This window comes from Stenella coeruleoalba (assembly GCF_951394435.1).
Source record: "Stenella coeruleoalba genome assembly, chromosome: 10".
Taxonomy (NCBI): Eukaryota; Metazoa; Chordata; class Mammalia; order Artiodactyla; family Delphinidae; genus Stenella; species Stenella coeruleoalba.
The window spans coordinates 45,769,692-45,792,201 of NC_137156.1; the positions used below are offsets into that span (position 1 = coordinate 45,769,692).

The 22,510-nt window shown below is 38.4% G+C and overlaps 1 protein-coding gene across 9 annotated transcripts in view; it reads left to right on the forward strand.

Moving 5' to 3' along the window:
• PRIM2 (DNA primase subunit 2) overlaps positions 1–22,510 on the forward strand; it is a 278,733-nt gene that overhangs the window by 180,830 nt on the left and 75,393 nt on the right. For 8 of the 9 annotated variants that reach the window (XM_079934631.1, XM_079934630.1, XM_079934632.1 and 5 more), the window contains 2 exons: positions 1,127–1,199; positions 3,878–4,063. In XM_079934631.1, coding sequence (XP_079790757.1) covers positions 1,127–1,199; positions 3,878–4,063 — 259 coding nt within the window. Of the gene's footprint in view, positions 1–1,126; positions 1,200–3,877; positions 4,064–22,510 lie in introns of those variants that run through there. The other variant, XR_013830222.1, reaches the window with a different exon arrangement.

Below are 22,510 nucleotides of genomic sequence, written 5' to 3' on the forward strand. Positions count from 1 at the left end.
ATAACCTGATTGATTGTAGGAATAACAGCCTTTCTACAGAGCATCTTGAAGGGTGTATGTTATCCAGCAGCAAGAAGCTATAGTGCTGAGCAGGTAGAAAGTAGAGCATCCGGAATCCCTTGTTATTGTAATGATACTTTACTCCAGAACTTCCCTTTAGTTGTGGAGTCTGCATAAACCACAGTTTGACTATGGTTTTCTATGTAACCTTGCACCAGTTCTTCGCCGCATGATCCCTGAATGTCTGCATCTGAGTCATTGTTGATGGAGCTACGGGTGTGGAGTTGTGTCAAGGAGATGATAATGTACACAGGTGGAGGGCTTTAGGTAGTATGTGCCATGTTATATTTCCTAATTTCTAAATAATACAAGAGGAAAATGTATCACAGGGAAGAGAATGGCATGGTATAGTGAAGAAACAGGAAGTTGGGAGTCAAAAAGTTTGAGTTCCTGCTGCACTGCTGACTTGCTGTCTCATCTAACAAGTTCCTCACTTCTCAAATGTAAAATAAACCTGCTCTGTTGGGGGTGTTGTGAGGATGTAATTAGAGGATATAGATAAGGACTCTTTGTATATGTAAAGTGCTGTTCATATGTTACTTATTTTAATGAATAGTGATTACCATATGTCCAGTCCTTTAACAAAAGGTATTTCAATTCTGACCTCCTGTTAACACTGCAGGGCAGGCACTGTCATCTCCATTTGACGGACAGGGATCCTGGGGTGTGGAGAGTCTAGGTGACTCACTCAAGGGCCTACTGAGTGATGACTCTGGATGTAAGCTCCCATTTATTCCTAGCTCTGCTGCCATGCTGTTTTATAAGGGGTCAGTGTGGGAGAGGTGTTAACTTTAACAACAACTTGCATATTGCTTCCAGGAAATGGAAATGGCACCCTAGATTAGGAATCGGGAGATCCAGATGAGCACTGCATTTCTGTATTAATTTTGGGAAAGTTACTTAAATGTATTCTATTAAATACCTTTAAAACACTTGGCTATGTTTTTCCTAAGATATGTGTAAAATATCTTTGTGACTTTGTATCAGAATTTTAAAGATTTCCTTTGAAGTGATCAAAATATGTTTTACAAATCCTATTTTAATATTTTGTTCTTTTTATTTTTAGTCATTCGTACACTGGTCAAGACTACAGTACACAGGGAAATGTTGGGAAGGTTTCTTTAGATCAGATCGATTCGGTAAGCATCTCATCCTTTTAAACTTAAACCTTTGTCAGTGGAGGAAGCACAGATTTTCTTCAACCAAAGATTATTTTGTGGGTGGGGAGATGGGAGGGAATGTTATTTCATTGCTTGCCAATCATTTTTTAAAGAAATCCCATGTGCTATACATATGATTTTTTTTTTCATCATAGGAAAACCAAAATATCAGAAAATCATTTGTAGTCTGATAAAAACAGAATTTAATCAGTTTTCCAAAGGGGGAATTCTTTTTAAGTGATGACAACTAAATAGTGTTTATTGTTTATATTTAAATACCATATACATATAGTAAAGGAGAAATGTAAAATACTAAGTATATCCATTTGCTGGGGCTGTTGTAACAAAATACCACAGTCTGCGTGCCTTAAACAACAGAAGCTTATTTTCTCACAGTTCTGGAGGCGAGCATTCCATGATGAAGGTATCAGCAAGTTTGGTTTCTCCTGAGGCCTCTCTCCTTGGCTTCTAGGTGGCTGCTCATCCCCGTGTCTCTTCCTCTGCTTAGAAGGACCCCAGTCACCTTGGACCAGGGCCCCACTCCCATGAGCTCATTTAACCTTGATTACCTCCTTACAGGTCCCAGCTCTAAATACAGCCACATTCTGAGGTCGTGGGTTTAGGACTTGGCATGTAAATTTGAGGAGGATACAAAATGTATTCCATGACACTAAGGGTAGGCTCCCATCTTGTGTTGCCACTAGATTAGTAGGCAGCTCATTTCAGCTTCACTTTGTGGCTCCCTAGGGGAATGAAAGTGTGCACACGTTACCATACTTTTACTTTATAGAATTTCTCTTTAAGACATTGTAGAATTTCTGCATTACCCAAAAAAGGGAAACTGAATCAGCCATAATTAATCTTTGTTTAGACAATTACCCAGTTACTTAAAATAAATTAAAAATACACAGGTGAGGTTTTAATGCTTGGAAACAAGAGTTATGATGGTGAGTAGGGGGAGACCCTGAGCTTTTGGAGTCTGGAATAAATAGGTCATCTTCCTATGAAAAATTATAATCAAGTAGAAGTTGTTACTGTGAAAGATGAAGAGGCTGCCTGGTCAGTCAAGGGAGCAAAGTGAGACCTGCCCCTGCTCACGGGCAAAGTTGAACCTGCTGAGGAGCCCGTGAGAGGTGGGAGTTAAGTCTCAGGAGGATGCTTGAGGAGGTCAGGGAGAACGCATTTGAGACCATAGATGAAAAAGGTTTCCTTTTAAATAAATAAATAAATAAATAAATAAATAAATAAATAAATAAATAAATAAATAAATAAATGTATGTATGTATGTATGGCTGCATTGGGGTTAGTTGCTGCGGTGAGCAGGGGCTACTCTGTTGCGGTGCGCGGGCTTCTCATTGCGGTTGCTTCTCTTGTTGCGGAGCACAGGCTCTAGGCTTGCGGACTCAATAGTTGTGGCATGCGGGCTCAGCAGATGTGGCTCGCAGGCTCTAGAGTGCAGGCTCATTAGTTGTGGTGCATGGGCTTAGTTGCTTTGTGGCATGTGGGATCTTCCCGGACCAGGGCTCGAACCCATATCCCCTGCATTGGCAGGTGGATTCTTAACCACTGCGCCACCAGGGAAGTCCAAAAAAGGTTTTCTTTTAATTGTTAATTTCTTTAACACATTTATTTGAATTCACATTTTGAGAACCATTTCTCTTATTTTTATGTTTTACTTTGTATTGGGGTTATTTTAAAAGTTCATCTGTGATTCACCAATTGTACTTTTGAACATTTATCCCAGGAAAATGAAATCTTAGGTTTACATGAAAACCTGTATACTCATTTGTTTGAAATAGCCCCAAACTGGATACAACCCAAATATCCTTCAACGAGTGAATGGTTAGACAAATGGTGTTATGTCCACACCATGGACTATTGCTCAGCAATTAAACAAAACGAGCTATTGATACCTGCAACAACTTAGATGAATTTTGTGGGAATGCTGAGTAAAACGCCACTCTCAAAACGTTAAACTATATGATTCCATTTGTCTAACACTCTTGAAATGACAAAATTATGGAGACGGAGAACAATTAGTGGTTGCCAAGGGTTAGGGAATGGCGGGGGGAGGGTACAGAAGATGGGGGTTATAAAATGGAAACATGAGGGATCCTTGTGGTGGGGGATGCATGAACCTACACATGTGAAAAAATTACATAAAATTATATACACATGTACACAGAAATGAACACGTGAGTGTAACTGAGAAAGTCTAAGACTAGTGTATATCAGTGTCAGTATCTTGGTTGTGATAATACACTACAGATTTGCAGGATATTACCTTTGGGGGATACCAGGTACATGACATCTTTTTGTATTATTTCTTACAACTGCATAGGAATCTACAGTTATCTCAAAAGAAAACATTTAATTAAAAATTATAAAAAGAAAAGAAATAGGTGAAATAAATTTTAATAATATGTTTTATTCAATGCATTATATCTAAACTATTATCATTTTGACATGTAATCAATATTAAAATATTAATAAGAAAAAGAATTAATGTGTAATCACAGTGAGACAGTAATAACTTCCTTACGGTTTTTTGATTTTATTCCAATTAAACTGAATTTACGATTTGCAAATTAGATTGATTTTTGCAACAAATATTGTGGGGGACCTGATAAATAACAAAACATTCTTTTTTCTTGTAGCTTTCTACCAAATCCTTCCCACCTTGCATGCGTCAGCTACATAAAGCCCTGCGGGAAAATCACCATCTTCGTCATGGGGGCCGCATGCAGTACGGCCTCTTCCTGAAGGGCATTGGCCTAACCTTGGAACAGGCATTGCAGTTCTGGAAGCAGGAATTTATCAGAGGAAAGATGGATCCAGACAAGGTAATTTTGAAAAATCAGAGCAGAAACTGAAATTCTAATTTGGTCTGAAGACTAAAAGGTTTGTTTTTTGAATATGCCCCCAAATGTAGTTGAAAATTCTGTAAGTGTGTCTACAGTTTCATTTAGGTAAAAGAAACTCACGTATTAATCTAGTAGTTGCTCAACAAAAGATTGGGAAAGTGGATTCAGTTTAAAGGGTAAGATCGAAACAGCAATGTAAGATGTAAAATAATGCTTGAATGAAGAGTCGTCTTCTTGGTAGGTAAACTGCCAGTAGTTGTAATAACTGAAATTGCGTCTGAGTTGTATTTCTGTAGGAATGTGTGTGTGTGTGTGTGTGTGTGTAATATGTATAGACATATATACATACATGCACATGTAATGTTATTTTCAGAACCGAGAAATGTTAAGAACAAATACAGTGAAAACAGTTTAGAATGCATCCTATTGTGTTATGTGGAATCTTTCACAAGGAATTTTTATTTATTTTTATAAATTTATTTATTTATATATTTATTTTTGGCTGCGTTGGGTCTTCATTGCTACACACGGGCCCTCTCCAGTGGCGGTGAGCGGGGGCTACTCTTCGTTGTGGTGCGCGGGCTTCTCATGGTGGTGGCTTCTCCCATTGCAGAGCATGGGCTCTAGGTGTGCTGCCCTCAGTAGATGTGGCATACGGGCCCAGCAGTTGTGGCTCTCGGGCCCCAGAGTGCAGGCTCAGCAGCTGTGGCGCACAGGCCCAGCCACTCCACTGCACGCGGGATCCTCCCGGACCAGGGCCTGAACCCGCGTCCCCTGCGTTGGCAGGCAGATTCTCAACCACTGTGCCACCAGGGAAGCCCGTCACAGGGAATTTTTAGATAGACGTTTATCACTGTAAACCTGAGAACTGCCTTTAAATCTGTTCTTACTTCTCAGATTCCCACTCCTATTCCTTATTTCTCTTAAGTAGAACTAGCTAATAATGTTATGGTTTCTCGTCCCTTCTATGGCTTAGCACTGTGGGATGAAGCACATTTTTTATTGTTTATTTCTTGTTTGTTTCTTCTTAGGAAAGGTAAACTATAGGACAAAGAATATTTACCAAGTAAATTTTATAATGACACTTTATTACGTCTTGTATCAGTTTGCTCAGGCTGCCATAACAAAATACCACAGACCGGGTGCCTTAGACAACAGAAATATATGTCCTCACAGCTCTGGAGGCTGGAAGTACACAATCCAGGTGTGGGAGGATTTGGTTTCTCCTGAAGCCTCTTTCCTGGCTTCCAGCAGTTGCCTTCTTGGCTGTGTCCTCACGTGGCCTTTTCTCTGTGTGTCCACCTCTCTGGTTTTCCTTCCTCCTCTTAGAAGGACCCCAATCCTGTCGGATTAGAGTCCCACCATTATAACCTCATTTAACCTTCATTACCTCTTTAAATGCCCTATCTCCAAATACAGTCACATTGGGAGTTAGGGCCTCAACAGATGAATTTTAGGACACAGTTCAGTCCGTAACACGTCTCTAGCTTTATACTTTTCTAAAAAGTTCAGCCTCTTTTATAATATATTATAAAAAGCTCTTGCAGTTTTTACAGGTTTGTTTTAAAAACCGTTTTCATTGATAACTGTCCATAGAAGCTTAAATTTATCATTGAATAGAGTTTTCTTTAAACATGATTTTGGATAATGTTTATTAAATAGTAATAAATCAAATAATTCTGGATAATGTTATATTTTATTTTAAAGGTAACATATTCTGATTATAGGAAGTATGAAAAATACAGAAAATTTTCCCGTCATTGTCTCATTCATAAATAATTACTGTCAACATTTTAGCCTTTCTCTTTAGTCTAGATAGCTAGATATCATTGTTTTTTCCCATTAAAAAATTTGACATTCTATTGTGATCATTTTCCCAGGTTGTTGAATCATTTTTGAAAATATCATTTGTGTTAGTTGCATGACAACACATCATTTGAAAGTGATATAATTTGCTTAATCATTCCCCTATTATTGAACACTTGGTTGTGTCTATTTGACTTTGTCATAAATGTTATTGCAACCAATATCTTGAGCACATAAATCTGATTATAATTCAGATGTCCTCTGTATATGTTCACCAGGGAACCAGTTTACCTGGTGAAAAACTGTAGACGGTTTTGAAGTTTTGATGCATGCTATCATGCTATGAAATGACTGGAAAGGCTTTAAATTAGACTCTCATCAAGCTATGTGAGAACTTTGCTGTGTCACTGACATCATTATATGTTATTACTTGAAAATGTTTTTTGACCTTTTTATTAAGAATTTGATGTATTAAGTAGGTAGATGTGTTAGGGTTCTGCAGAGAAACAGAACCAATAGAATGTGTGTGTGTGTGTGTGTGTGTGTGTGTGTGTGTGTGTGTGTGTGTGTGTGTGTGTGTGTGTGTGTGTGTGTGTGTACATGTGTACAAAAAGAGATGTACTGTATGGAATGGCCCGTGTGATTATGGAGGCTGAGTCACCAAACTCTGTGAGCAGCAGGCTGGAGACCCAGGAAGAAAGAGCAGTGTTTCAGTTTGAGTCTGAAGGCAGGAAAAAATCCATGTCTGTGCTCATGGCCCTCAGGCAGGAGGAAATAACCTCTTAGTCGCAGGAGGGTTGGCCTTTTTGTTCCATTCAGGACTGCAGAGGATAGGATGAGACACACCCGCCCTCAATGGGGGAGGCATCTGCTCTGCTCAGTCCAACAATTCAGATGTTAACCTTGTCTAGAAACACCCTCACAGACACACCTGAAATAACGTCTGACTGGAGTTCTGGGCACTCTGATGGTCAAAAAATTAACTGTCACAGTAGATAAGTATTTATGAGCTATGGTTTTGAACTGAAGAGAGAGAGAAGTTGAGGTAGCATTTTAGCTTGGTTTGTGCTGTAACTAAGCGGGGAAAAGAGGAGCGTGAGATATGGAAAAGCTTGATCTGGGTGCCAGGCCTTTGGCTTGTGCGTCTGTTCACTGACCGCCCTCTTTTGTGTGTATCTGGGATGGCCTCCTATCAATGTCATCAGTATTTCGTTATTTTTAAACCTATGTGTTTGAAAATTTTTTTCAAATGGGGTTTTTATTTTATAATGTAAAAGTAGTTTTTTTGAAATATTATTGTAAAAGAAAATCAATATTTTTTACCTTTCTAGATAATACATAACAGTCTATATTTTCATTAGCTTATTATTGATTACAGCAAATGTATTATTTTGACTAAAAGGTTTTAACATACACTTATGATTTACTGTCTGTTTAGTGTTCTGTTATTACAGTCTGTTTTTGTAAATAAACATTCATATTTTTCTCAATTATATCTTCTTACGTATTTTTCCAATGAAATGTAATTTAGTATCCTTTTATGAAAATATTCTCTTCAACTTAATAATTGTACCTACTTGTTAAATGGTACATACCATTAAAAATACTCTTTAGAGGTGTAGAAAATTGATTTCTTAAAATACTATTTATAGAGAATGGTTATGGAGGATATTTTAGACATTTTTTGTAGTGCTCTAATTAAAAGACTTGATGTTGAACCCAGGAATGACTTGGCACATTCACCTCTGTTGAATAGCTTATTTCCTGACAGTGCAGGATATTTTTGAGGTGATTTAGTCATTGTCAACTGGACTTCTTCTTTACTGTGGTTTCCCAGATGACCATATGTCTGATTTCTTTCTCTTTACAGTCATGCCCTCATTGTAACTTATTTGAGATACATTGCTATGTGCATCTGAGTAAAACTTATGGGTACCTTGCCATTTCTTTTGAGGCAGCAGGAAGCAGTCAGTACTTCAGCACTTTTGAGCTGTAACTCTTCGCCCCAGCTACACTGCCTAGAACTGAACATTTCTTCTGCCTAACTCCTTTCCAGAAATTAAGCTTTGTTCCTTGTAAATTGACTGCCTGAGCAGTGACTGTCTCTTTCTCTCATCTTCCTTGCTTGGTTTGTTGCAGGCATTTATTTAGTTGTTTGTTTGTTTGTTTTAAAAAAAACTTTGAATACTTTTCTCTCTAAGGTTTTACTTAATGTTGGAGGGGAATTTGTTGTCTGTATTGTAAAATAATCTAAAACTGTATGTATTAGTTTTTGTAACTGTCATCCAGAGTGTATTAAAGTAGCATGTTCCTAGATACCCCTTATTAAGGATAAGCAATTTTTATATTATAATCTACAAATTCTTGTTTTCTCTTATAGTCAGTTTTTGTGTGTGTGTGTGTTTGCGGAGGGGCTGCGATACACAGCTTGTGGGTTGTGGGATCTTAGTTCCCCAACCACGGATTGAATCTGGGCCCTTGGCAGTGAGAGTCCTAACCACTGGACCGCCAGGGAATTTCTCTTATAGTCAGTTTTGAATAGTAATAATGCGATTGTGGAAGCAGCTGAAGGTTCTGATGCTCACTGTTAGTTGTTGTTTGTTAGGAATTCGATGTACTAAGTCCCTCTGTGTATGTAAGAAGTAGCCATCTGTCTGTAAAATGCTTATTCAGAGTTGTTAGTTTGGAATGGTTATTTTTCTGTTCTTTTAAAACTATTTTCAGACTAGCGTACACATGCCAGTAGATGGTATTAATAACATGTAGAGGTGCTACCTTATATGGCTCCTAGTGACTTGCTACTAGGTTATGCTCTTATAATTTTGGGCACTTCTCACTGCCTCATATTTATTTATTGTTTATTTGTTTATCACCTGCAATTAGAATAAAACTATAGAGAAGCAGATATCTTGTCTGTCTTGTTCACTGCTTCATGTTCAAGCACCTAGAACATACCTGACTCATAGTAGGAACTCAATAAATGTTTTTGAATGAAGTAATAAGTCCCCATAAAAGTAAATACACAGAAAACTAGAAAACTTGGTCCATTTTCCCCAAATTCCTTCACATAAATTAGAGCACAGTACTATACAGTTATTTGTTAATATGCTGTTATTCCATTTGTAGTGAACTTGAACTTGAATGAAACCAAGAATTTTAGTGTAACCTGAAATTTACAATAGAAGTTATCGATTTATAGATTAAAAGGGACTTCTCATCATTGGCTTGCCCAGGAGTCCATGGCATAAAAAGGTTAAGAGCCCTTAAAGTTTATCATAGGAGAGGATAGGGCTTCTAGTTTATTGTCTGACACTTAGTTTGTTGTTCATTAATTGCAGTTTTCATTTTTTTCTGCTATATTAGGAATAAAATGCCTATATTGATCTACCTTCATTGAATTTTGTACATGTCATCTTTATAACTTATCAAATTATAGTATTTATGTTTGCATGTGTGTCTTAAGAGTGGATTCTGAGTGACTTGAATGCAGGGACTGTGATTTTTCCATTTTGGGTCTCGAGGACTTAGCACAAGACCTGGCAGCTCTTAGATGTTTGCTGGACACATGGTCAATTCTGCCAAATTTTTAAAAAGTGGTTTTCAGTATGAGAAAATAAATCCGTTTTATTTCTTTTTAGATAGAGGTATATTTCTAACAAGTTATAAAATATTAATAGTCGTTTTAGTATTTTAGCCAAATTTGTTCTCCTCCATCTGTTTTTCTAAATCAGAATATAGGTTGGAAAAATACACAACTATATAAGAAGTGGTAACCAGTTATTACTACTCAATGTCCAGAAATACAGTATATACTCAGTTACTAATATTTAACTAATACATTAGTCAAGTTGTGATTTTTATTAAAAATACAAAGAAGTGTGTGTGTGTGTGTGTGTGTGTGTGTGTGTGTGTGTGTGTGTGTCTAGACGAACATACATATTCCATCTAATTTGTGTCCATCACTCACCTGACTTGCACTGAGTGTTGACCATGGACGGGTGCTGTTCTAGACACACTGTAGTAAAAGACACAGCCATTATTTATGAGGACTTTACAGTCTCCTGGAAAAAAACAGATAAATACAAACATACAAATTCAGTAAGATAATTATGGGATAGAGGTGGTCATGGGATTCTATAGCAGAACACAGGAGGGAGCTAGCTGACTGAGAGAAGAGTTGTGGAGTGTGTCAGTCAGGAGGTTATATTTGCCGGGTGAAGTTAGAGAGTTCTCCAGAGAAAGAAGGGAATTCCGTGTGGAGGGGGACCTTGGATGAGCGAGTGTAGCCCATCTTGTAGGTGGTGGGAACTGAACTGTGAAAGTGTACTTGTGGCAGAGATGATTCTGCAGATGTAGGCTTTTTTTTTCTTTAATGTAATTACTAAGAATAGAAGGATTAGTAGCCAGTAGGAAGTGGTCTTGCTAGATAAATGACTGCCAACTTGGACCAGCTATGTAGGGTCATTGATAACTGTAATTTTAAAGATACATAATTTAATATCTTTGAATATTCACTAAAATTGTATAATCAATCTGAGCTGCTATGAAAGTTTACTGACAGAAAGAAAATAGTATGGACAAGGTTTCCACTTACAATCCCACTTGGTTCAAATGAATTTGGCTTCTTTAAATATGGATTTTAGATTATATGGGTCAACATTGATTTTTTAAAAGCCTTTTGCTTTAAGATTTTAATCTATTTGGTAATAGGGTAAGTTGAGAGATAGAAGTAACCAGAACACAATTATGCGACACGATGGTGAAAAGGAGAGTGTCAGTGAGGTGATGTGGAGATGGGAAGTTATTAGAGGGGACCATGCTGGAGGAGGTTTGGTGAAGATCAGTCTCGAATCGAGGTTTGAAGGAAGTGATGGTGGATCCCAATCTCCTAATTTATTCCCCCCAACCCACTTTGCCCCCTTGGTGTCCATACGTTTGTTCTCTACATGTGTGTCTATTTCTGCCTTGCAAACAGTTCATCTATACCATTTTTCTAGATTCCACATATATGTGTTAATATATGATATTTGTTTTTCTCTTTCTGACTGACTTTGTATAACAGTCTCTCGGTCCATCCACGTCTCTACAAATGACCCAGTTTCGTTCCTTTCTGTGGCTGAGTAATATTCCATTGAATATATGTACCACATTTTCTTTATCCATTTGTCGATGGGCATTTAGGTGGCTTCCATGACCTGGCTCTTGTAAATAGTGCTGCAGTGAATATTAGGGTGCATGTGTCTTTTTGAATTATGGTTTTCTCTGGGTATATGCCCAGTAATGGGATTGCTGGGTAGTATGTTAGTTCTATTTTTAGTTTTTTAAGGAACCTCCATACTGTTCTCCCTAGTGGCTGTATCAATTTACATTCCCACCAGCAGTGCAAGAGGGTTCCCTTTTCTCCACAGTCTCTCCATCAATTGTTGTTTGTAGATTTTCTGATGATGCCTATTCTAACTGGTGTGAGGTATACCTCGTTGTAGTTTTGATTTGCATTTCTCTAATAATTAGTGATATCGAGCATCTTTTCATGTGCCTCTTGGCCATCTGTATGTCTTTGGAGAAATGTTTATTTAGGTCTTCTGCCCATTTTTAGATTAGGTTGTTTGTTTTTTTAATATTGAACTGCATGAGCTGTTTATATATTTTGGAGGTTAATCCTTTGTCCGTTGATTTCTTGGCAAATATTTTCTCCCATTCTGAGGGTTGTCTTTTCATATTGTTTTTAGTTTCCTTTGCTGTGCAAGAGCTTTGAAGTTTCATTAGGTCCCATTTGTTTATTTTTGTTTTTATTTCCATTACTCTAAGAGGTGGGTCAAAAAAGATCTTGCTGTGATTTATGTCAAAGAATGCTCTTCCTGTGTTTTCTTCTAAGAGTTTTATGGTGCCTGGCCTTACATTTAGGTCTTTAATCCATTTTGAGTTTATTTTTGTGTATGGTGTTAGGGAGTGTTCTAATTTCATTCTTTTACATGTAGCTGTCCAGTTTTCCCAGCACCACTTACTGAAAAGGCTGTCTTTTCTCCATTGTATATCCTTGCCTCCTTTGTCATAGATTAGTTGACGATAGGTGTGTGGGTTTATCTCTGGGCTTTCTGTCCTGTTCCATTGATCTATAACCAATTCTTTATTTTTGTCAGCTGGTTCGGGGGTTGTTGTGAGTTTTGGTTGCTGTTATTTTTCAATCTCTGCTTTCAGACTTCTTTGTGGACCTGACCTGTCAGTATATTTGAATACCATTTTTATTTGGGTGCATATTGTAGTAGAGGGTAAGAGATTCTAGTATTAAAACATCAACCATTTCCAGAGAACATTCTGTTGTTATGAGTGATCTTGTAGCAAACTAACTGCGTTAGGGTATACTGTACTCCCAAAATATTAGCTTCATAATGTAGGATTTTAATCTTAGATTTAATTGTATTGAGTGTGAATAAGTATGATATATTAAAAATTTAATAATAAAGCTTTTTCAGTGGGGGTTGGGGACATTTGAAAATTGCACTTAGGCATCAGATAGGATTCTTTGAATTTGTGAATGATTCTACAAGAGGTATTCAAAGCTTTGAATGTCTTATTCTTTAAATAATTTCTGAGATTACTGAAATAAATGCACCTGTGCTTTATGCAAATAAAATATATTTAATGAATCATAGTACAGTTTTATGCAAGTTTTTCTTAGTTGTAATTATAATTTACATGCCAGTCTACCTGAGAAAAAGCCTCACCCTGTTTGCAAGAGATAAAATTAATCAAACCTCTGTGGAAAGCATGAAGAAACATAGCACTAAAATATTCTTTCAGTTGGAACTTGGATATTAAATCCCTTCAGCCACTAGCTTTGTTAAGAGTTAAATTGAGCTGTATAATTCTGCTCATAAATTCAAAGCAATGTGTCCTCTTAATCAGATTGCTCATAGAGCTGTTGCCTGAATTGCTTTGACCTGACTCTTTTGGACGTTAAGCACACCATAGATAATGTATGTGTGATGTAGCTGAGTTCCTGTCCCTGGTGAGGGTGTACCCGAGGTCTACTACGTGTTGTTATAATTGGGTCAGGCAACGTTTAGCATTGTGAAAACGTTTTTTTGTCCCAGAATCCAGCTCACATCGTGACTTAGAGCAGACCTATGTCATTAATAATGGACTACCAAAGGATTAAGTATTTAGCTGGCAGTGTGTGCGTATACGAAGCATATTTATCACTGGGTTTTTCTTTTTAAGACCAGTGGTTCTCCCAGGACGCTGACCAGCAATATCAGCTTCAGCACCATCTGGGGATTTATCAGAAATGCTGACTCTCAGAATCAGACTCTGGAGGCAGGTCCAGAGCTGGTGGTTTCCCAAATTGCCAGGTGAAATTGACGCACACTGAAGGTTGAGAATCATCTTTTAGATGTTGCCCTCATAGAAACCTAAGTGGCCATTAGCTTATCAAAATAGAGGCGTTGTAAATCTTCAGCTGTTTGTTCTCCTGTCTGTTTCTGTTGTGATTTGAGTGTAATGTTGTCCTTTATCAATAGCCTACACTGAATGTCAGGCTATATTTGAAGCCCCACTGCGTGTCAGATACTAGTCAGTACTAAGTGAATACGTGCAGCAGAGTTCCTCAGCTGGTGCCCTGCTGCTGAATTTCCAGTACACTCGATGGTGACCCCGTGGGCCCTTCAGGGAGCTAGGCTGGGCCTGGGGTACTCAGTGTTAGTTGCCTTCAACTGTGAGTAGCTTCTTCCATTTATTCTAGAGCGCTTTACAAATATCATTTTATATGTGCTTATATGAAAAAGGTCGGAAAAGAACTAATATAGAGTACAGAATTGGAGTCAGACTGAGTTCATGGTCAGTTCCACTGTATACACACTTTGGCAAATTACCTGGTATGTGTCCTCATCTATAGAATGTGGACAGTAATTATGTATACATCTGTGGATATATAGATATATCCCTATATACATTTGATTGATGTAGTGAGGATTCAGTAAAGACTTAGCACAGATTCTCACATGTAGTAAGCGCTAGCTCTTCTTATTCTAGGACTTCCAAGGAAGGAGAAGTTAGCTTGATGCAGAGTAATCAGTAAAGTTTCCACTGGTAGAATAGAATCTGTGCTGCCTTATTAAGGCTACATGTAACCTAGACTGGAGAGGAAGGTTGGGGGAAAGAAGGGTACTGGGGACCAAATTCCAGCAGAGATGTTGGGCTGGACAAAAACTTCATTTGGGTTTTTCTGTAACATCTTATGGAAAAACCCAAACGAACTTTTTGGCCAACCCAATAGTTTGTTTCGGGAAACGTTCAAGGGATTTAGACTAATGGAGTGTATTTCAGGCCGTTCTTGGGAACTCTTAGGTTCCAGAGCAAAGAGGGCAGAAGTTTACAGGGGAGACTGAGGTGTTTGATTTCTGCCCCCCCTTTAACAAGTGTATTTGTACCTTTGTTTACTTTTATATGTTTGGAGTCTGTATAACATTTTACTTAAAAGGAGGATTTTCCTACTTAAAAATGTTTACAAAATACTGTCGTAGTTTATTTGTGTTGTAGAATTTAGGAAAGTAGGAGATGAGAGAGAAAAAGGAGAAAGAGGAAGATTAGTGCAAGAATAGAGTTGCTTTAAATGAACCTTGTTTTTAGTCAAGAGAAAGCCACTAGAGAGTGTTAAACAGGAGAGAATTGTTTTTTCAGAAGATAATCTGGAAGTGGTGTGCAACCTTGAGACAGGGAGAGACCAGGTTAGGTCCTCCTATGGTAAGATTGGAACAAAGTAGAGAAGGTGGTTCAGGAAATGTTCAGGGAACAGTTCGCCAGACAGCCAGAGGGCCGTCGGCCTACAGGTAACAGGAAGGTGGTGGGGAGCTCTGTGAGCACAGGTCGTAGGCGGGGCTGACAGGTCTGGGATCAGAGTCTAGAGAAATGGGTCACAAGTTTGGTTTTATGTGTAAATTTGAATTGATGTCCAAGAAGAAATTCTTCTTGGTTGATTGGTTGGCTTATCTGTTCCTTTCTTCCTCTGTGATTATGGAACCCTCAGAGTGTGAAAGCTCTGTCCTGTGAGAGGAAATGTGGAGGAGATGTGGATTTGAGAGTCATTCAGACACAATTGGGAGAAAAGCCTTTTGCAGGTAAATGAACTGGCAGATGGAGAGTGTAGAGGAATATAGAGAACAGAGGCTCAACTTTGAGAAATACCTGCCATTTGGGGTAGAAATGGAGGAGCCTGATGTGAGAACTGAATTACCAGAAATACTGGAGAGAAGGAGAGAATAGTCTGGAGTCCTGGCACTAAGGAAGAGGTGGCTTTCAGAAGTAAGATGTTCTTGCTACTCTTAGTATAGATGGTGTTTTTAGGAAGTTACGTCTAAGAAAAGTACAGAACAGCAGACAGATTTCCTAGTCTTAATGACGGATGAGGAAATAGAGGCAACAGAAATAGAGTGTCTAGAAGCCTAAGAAGTCAGGAAGACAAGAAATGGAACTGTTAGCTGTAACAGATGCCTGTGCGGAGTGAGGTTAACTTCACGTGGGGTGGGCATGAGCAGTGGGCTCCTGGAGATGCAGGAGGAGCTGGGGATGAGCGAGGAGTGAGACCTGAGGCAATGGGAAGGTCATTTGTGAACGTATATTTATAGTGTGATTATTATATAGTGTGAATCCCCTCCTTTGAGGCTCCCTGAGAACAAGGACTGTCTGTCCTTTCCCCTACCCCGTGCACTCAGCATTTGGCTCGGTGCCTGGAAGGTTGTAGACAGTCAATAAAATGTGTTGAATGAAGGAAAGAGATGTGTAAGGAGTTAAGTGAGGATATTTTTCCGAGACCTGCAGGTTTTATGAGAGATTTTAAGTTGATAAAGAAGTGTTGGAAGGAAGAAAGTGGAGCTGGGGAGACTCGTGCCTACTGCCCATCTTTCCAGTTAAGGAAGTGGGAGATCACTTACCAGAAGGATCTGGTGCTGTCAGGGCTTGAGGAAAATTGAAGAAAGTGTAGAATAACACCTTCCGGACCTGTACAAGCAAAGGAGTTCACCTACGATAAATACAGAGATTGAAAAGCTGCAGAATGAGTCCAGTTTGACTGCTTACTGAGTGCCTCACATTTGCCAGGAACCATAATTAATACTTTACACACATCCTCTTAAAACAATCCTAGGAGATGGGTGTTATCTATTATTTAGGTCTCGCTTACTGATGAGAAAACCATGCTAGACCATAAATTTATATTGGCTAAGTCAGCACTGTTACATTGCTTTCTCTAGCAATCCTTGTGGCTGGCGAGCGGAAGCAGACAGGGCAGAAGGTAACATTTACGCAGGTTTAGGAACTGGTAACACAGGCATGTTGTCACTAAGTCCTTTCCATGTTCCTTATTTCGTTTAATCTTACAACAACACTGCGAGATAAATACCCTCCGTTTATGGAGAGTTTAATGATTTTTATTCAGGCGGCAGAGGTAGTACTTGAGAAGACCTGAGTTAGAACCCAGGTCTGTTTTATTCCAGACCATGTGCTTTCCCCAGCACTCTCAGGAGGAACAGGCGTGTTGTGTAGAAGGTGGGCATGTCTGACCAGCCGTGTAAACCCAAGAGGGCACAGCTTAGAACAGAGGTTTACAGTTCTGTGTCTAATCACCAGAGCTGCAATCACATACATCATCACTAAAAAGGGGACAACAGTAACACCTACTAAAATGTTGCAGAGAAATAAGAATATGCATGAACTACTGTGTAATATATAAAGTACTAAGCCATTATTAGTAATAATTTTTAAAAATTGATAAGTGGGTTAGTCTATAATCATTCATATGTTTTCTCCATGTATTTGTAAGTTAACTTGTGGACACAAACTTTAGTTTAATTGGTTATGGTTTTGGCTTTTCTTTCAAAGAAAATTTTGTTTTGCTTGAATACTCACATTAGCTATATCCTAGGAAAGTAATTGGAATGTAATAAAAAGTAGTTTCTAGCAAAAGTAGTCTAATATTTGTCACTATTGATCTTGAGTAGCAATTTAAAGGTACCCTTAGCAGTTACCAAGTCTCTAGAATGTATTTTTTAAAGTTTTATTTGATGAAATTTCTGTTATATTCTCTCTTCTCAGTATTTTAATGTATAATAAAGATGTATGCATGTTAAGGGTTTAACTCTTATCTCCATGCTTTCCATTGCATTTGGAATACAAATTCTAGATAACACAGTATAAGAATTACTATTTAAACATTGACTTGAAAGGTTGGACTTGCTTTCATGAATTGTTAAGAGGCTAGCTAGTCAAATGTTCAATTAAATTATGTATTGTGTTAAATCTATCAGAATAAAATGGGTGTTATTATCCTTTCCTCCCAACACTATTCTGGTGAAAAGTAGCTTTAGTAATAAACTGCTTTTGCTGTTCTACTCCAAATGCTTTCAATTCTTAAATTATTAAAATGAGATAAAAGGTAGAAGACTTCAACTTTAATCATTCATTTATAACTGTTGTCTTCTCAGTGATACCTTATGGATTATGTTGTATTAAAATGACATTTTACCCAACATTTTAAAAGGTAGGCTAAATTTTTGTTGTTAATATGTGCAGTGCTCTTAGGAAAAAATGACAATAAGAAGGTACTAATTTAAGGTTTCATAGAGTCTGTTCTGGTAGTAAATTGACTACAGATAAATTGGGTATGTGTAAACTCCAAAATGGGTCAGACTTCAGATGCTAGGGGATTTTTTTCTCCAGAGTTTTATTAAAGTTAGGAATCTCGAGGGCTCGAAATGTGGAGAAGAATGTACACTTGGCTTTCTTCAACAACCCACTATGTCTTTATCACCCATCGTGTTCCTATAAATCTTTCTTGATTTATTTTTTTCTTGTTTTTGCTTAAAAAAAAATTACTTGGCACCATCTTTCCAGTTAGTTTACTTCTTGGTAAAGTAGGATTTCATTTTATTTTAAAAATAACCAGATAGCTATATTGCCCCTTTAACAACATGCATTTCTCTTTATAGTGAGAGATTGTGAGTTCCCAGGGTTGTGGGGACCCAGAGGATGTTTGAGCTTTAATGGTGCAGTTGTTGTGTGCAGCTCAGTGAGAAGAGTAGGAATCCTAACCAGGTAAGGAGCAGAGGGATGTTTACTCAAGGAGAGGTCTGCATGGTCCATGTTTTGGACTGGCAAGAGTGCCATCTTTTAAGGGAAGCACCGGTTTAAGTGAGAATATAGGTTCAGAGAAGAATGAGGCATCGGATGCTCAGGTTAAAAAATCTGAATGGTGAGAGTGATGTTGATGAGGCCTCTAAGAAGTAGATTGCTTTTTGACTTAGGAGCCTTAGGATAATCTTGTCATTTTCTTTTGTACTATCCCAGATCTGCCCAAGCCTACCTGTGTTAAGACTGTTTTATTTTTCCATTTAACAAATATTTATTGTTATTCTGGGACTTACTTGTCCCAGAACCTCTTTTAGATTACCAGAGGTACAGCAGTGAACAAAACAAGACAAAAATATCAACCCTCTGGAGTTTATATTCTGGTGAGGGGAGATACAATAAACAAAGAAGTAAATTATGTATTAGTTGGTGATAAATGCTATGGAGAAAATTTTACAGGGAGAAGACAGGGAATGTAGGGTTTCTTTTTTTGTTTTCTTTGCACTCTGCGGCATGCGAGATCTTAGTTCCCTGACCAGGGATCGAACCCACACCCCCTGCATTGGAAGTGCAGAGTCTTAACCCCGCAGAGAAGTCCCACAAGGAATAGAGTTTTGAATAGTAGTCAGGGAAGGTTTAAACAAAAGGTGACATTTTACCCACAACTTGAGTTTTGCATAAGAGCTCTGTGTTTGGCCTGGTTATTTAAGTCTTAGTGGGATCTGAATGAGCAAACGTCAGTCCTCACCACTTTACAATGAAGAAAACTTGAGTCAAGGAAAACTGTCCACATTCACCCAGAAATCCAGACCCTGGATCTTAGAGCCTTGGCTGTGGTGATGTGGATCTCTGTGAGCTGAGCTGCAGTGCAGCCAGAGCCAACCAGAAAGTCAGGGCTTGAGGAAAGGCCAGCAGGAGACAATGGGGTGCCCTTAGGGATGGAGGCCTGGGCGAGCCTGGGAGAGGACCGTCACACACCCAGCCTGCAGTAAGCTCAGTGCATCTTGAGTTTCAGCCAGGGAAGCAGTGCCACACCCTTTGTTTTGGAGGGTGATGGTTTAAAAGGAGGTACCAAGCTTCATGATCACTCTGGGACTGATTGGGGCAGACTCTCTTGCCCTCAGCCCTTTGATCCCAGTAACGTAGTAGAATGAGTAAGCAAGACTTCATCACACATAGCCCTGAGGATCCCGTGATTTAGTCAAGGTCCTAAACCTTGAGAGGGAGAAAGGTGATTTTCCTACTAGAATCTCAAAAGAATTGCTGCCTATCTTTTTATCCCCACTGGAAATGTTGCAGGAAAGGGAACCCCTTCCAAGGCCTGAGGTGGGTTCTTGTCTAACACTCAGAAATGAATTGTCTGAGGAGACACACGTGCTGGCAAAGCAAGAGATTATTGGGAAGGGGCACCTGGGCGGAGAGCAGGAGGGTAGGGGAACCCAGGAGAACTACTCTGCCACGTGACTCACAGTCTCAGGTTTTATGGTAATGGGGTTAGTTTCCGGGTTGTCTCTGGCCAGTCATCTTACTTGGCCCATATTTGGTCTGACTCAGGGTCCTTGCTGGTGGCTCATGCATCTCTCAGCCAAGATGGATTCTGGTGTGAGGGTTTCTGGGAAGTTAGTGATCTCCTCCCTCCTCTTTTTGGCCCCTCCTGAATTCTCCCAGTTACTTTTCCGTGGCAACACCATGTTCTTTATCGGGACATCCTGTTGTGAGACAACTCAGGCAAGTGGTTATCATTGTGCCTGGCCAAGGCGGGTGGTTTCAGTCAGCAGTTCCCTATCAGAAAGATACCCCAAAGAGAAATGATTGTTGTCTACAGGATGGTCTGTGGGTTTGGGGCTAAATTAATTCTTTTAGGTACTGTATCCTTTCATTTTTCTTCACACCTTTGCACCTAAAAAGGCCTTTTATTGCAAACTTTTGTTTCTCTTTTTTCTTTGCATTGAATAAGACTGACTGTCCCTTACACTTTGCAGCTCTGCAGATAGATTGCAAAATGCCACCCACACCTCTGAATTTTCACACGGAACTCAAAAAAGTACATAGCAGTCGCTAGGCACTGAAGTCCTAGCCCTGCCCCTGGCAGGTTGGCACTATCATCACCATGCAAAGGATCTAGTGTTCTCTCTGCCCAGCTGTCTTTTTTGCTCCTTCCTTGGGCAGTTTTTAGTGAGAAGGTTTTTGTATAAATAAAACCTATTTCCCATAGTCTTTCAAAATAAAAGCCACGATGAAAGTTCATCTCAGATACTTTCCTTCTAATATTAAAAGCCTTGCAAATAAATTGTACTTTATCCTAGTAGATTTACTTAGTGCAGTGGAAAACAAAGCACTGGTCAGAAAGAGTAAACATTTACGAAACAACAAACCATCATCATTAGCTGGTAGTGGTGAGTAGTGTTGTTCAGTTAATGCGTGTGTCAAGGTAAAGCCAGATTGGTAAAACTGACATTTCACTAGAAATGTGTGGATTAGACATTTTTATTTGTATAAATATGGTAATTTAGATATAATGACAATACTTTTAAACCCCCTTAAAGATGAGTTATGCTTTCCACTTCGATGTTTTTAGATTTTATCATCACTGTGATGTTTCTTTACTGACAGGGGAGAAAATGTATGTTGATAAATTCTACAATTATGCTTTTATTTCTACCTTCAGTTTTAAACCACTTAAAAATTCCCCTGGAAAATATGTATTTAGAAAAACATAAATATAGGACATGGTCATTTTATCAGCATATTTGAATATAATATTTGCTAACAAAAATGATTTCATTCAAGGTAATTAAAGAAGCGATCATAAAATATTTCTCTTGCTTTTCCAGGATTTGTCCCATTCTTTCTGTCTTTACAGGTGGGCATGGTTTCTCTTTTTTCCTAATGTTACCTGTGCTTTGCTTGCCCTTTCCTCTTGCTTCCTGGTATGCCTAGTGTTAACTCACTGTGAACACCTTGACTCTCCTCCTTGCTTTGAGGTCTGGGTGTCCTAATTCTTTAGTGATAATATTACTACAGAAACACTTTAGCTTGATCCCTGGAATTTCGAGGATGTCATAACACAGCTACTTCCTGTCCCCTCTTCCTGCTTCTTTATCCCTTTCAGAGTGTTGCCTTGGCCGTATATAAATTCAGGCAGATATTTCTGCAGTTTCTAAATTCTTACTGCAGAGACTTAGAGCCAAAATGATTTCCAAAAAGTACCTTCTCTAAGGCATTCTCCATCTCTTATTGTTGTTTTCCAATTTATAGGCCCTTAGGACTAGTACAAAAAAAATCTGTCTTAATAATGAGCTCTTTCTGATAAGTCAACTCTTTTAAACATTATTTTAACATAATTTTATGGTGAATATTATCTGCTGCAGTTTTATGTATTTTAATTATTAACTTATTGATTGCACCTTGAGGCCTTTTACACAAAGGATGCAATTTGAATAAGGCTGTGGTAAGCCTTTTAATCTCTGTTTACAACTGTATTATGTTTCATTTCAGCCAGTAATGAGAACTCCTTCTAGTGGAGTCCATGGCACGATGATTTACATGTAAATATTGTTTTAAAAGCTATATTTTTGTTAAATTTAGATGTTCACATTCAAGGTCATTCATAAAACTTTATGTGATTTTTTAAAAGATAATTTAAATCTGCCTGTAGGATGGATAAGTTTACTGCCTAGAGAAAAGGGAGAGATTGTACTTTCGGATGAGGGAGAGAATTCTGAATAATCAATGGCAGCTAGATGGAATTAATTTCAGTACCACTGGGGATGAATTAGATTTCGTTTAAGCCACTGTTGGTTGGAGCCAAAAAATCATTCCTATTGATCATCTGAGGCCCAGCCCCTGTGTTAGCCTTTTCCTAAATATCTGAGCCAGTAGTGACTACCCGCCTCAATACCCCTTTAAATGTCAACTAGATTTTAAGTGTCTAAGTAGTAGAAACCTTATCTTAAAGTTTTTATCCTCTTCCCACCCTCATGGCAGGGAGAGAAAGCTGTATATGTAGTCTTTCCTCACTATGTATTCATTAGTTGAAAATGGTCTTAGTAGGTCAAGCTATTAGTTTTCCTCATTACATGTTCCCGGATGTGTTACTTTTTTTTTTTCACCCTCTCCCTTCATATTTGAATTTAGCTGTAGTAATAAAGACCTGCTTTCCATTTAAAAGGTATAATTAATCAGGAACAAGTTATCATTGTTTCAGGGAACCTCTCCAGCCAGATGACTTGCTCTTCTCACTGTTGCTTATAAGGTGGCTTTTCCTTAGACAAGTGGACCCTGAGCGCCAGAGTGAGTGGCTTGTGGTGTTTTCTCTTTATAAAGAGAAACCAAACCCTAAAGGAGAATATTTGCTGTACTGTTTGTAGGGTTTATCGACAGTGAAGGAAAAAAACAGCTATCAACAAGAGATATAGAGGCATATGAAGTAAAAAAAAAAAAGTTATTCTTTTCCTTAAAAATATTTACTATCTTAAATGGCTCTTAGAAAAGTTGACT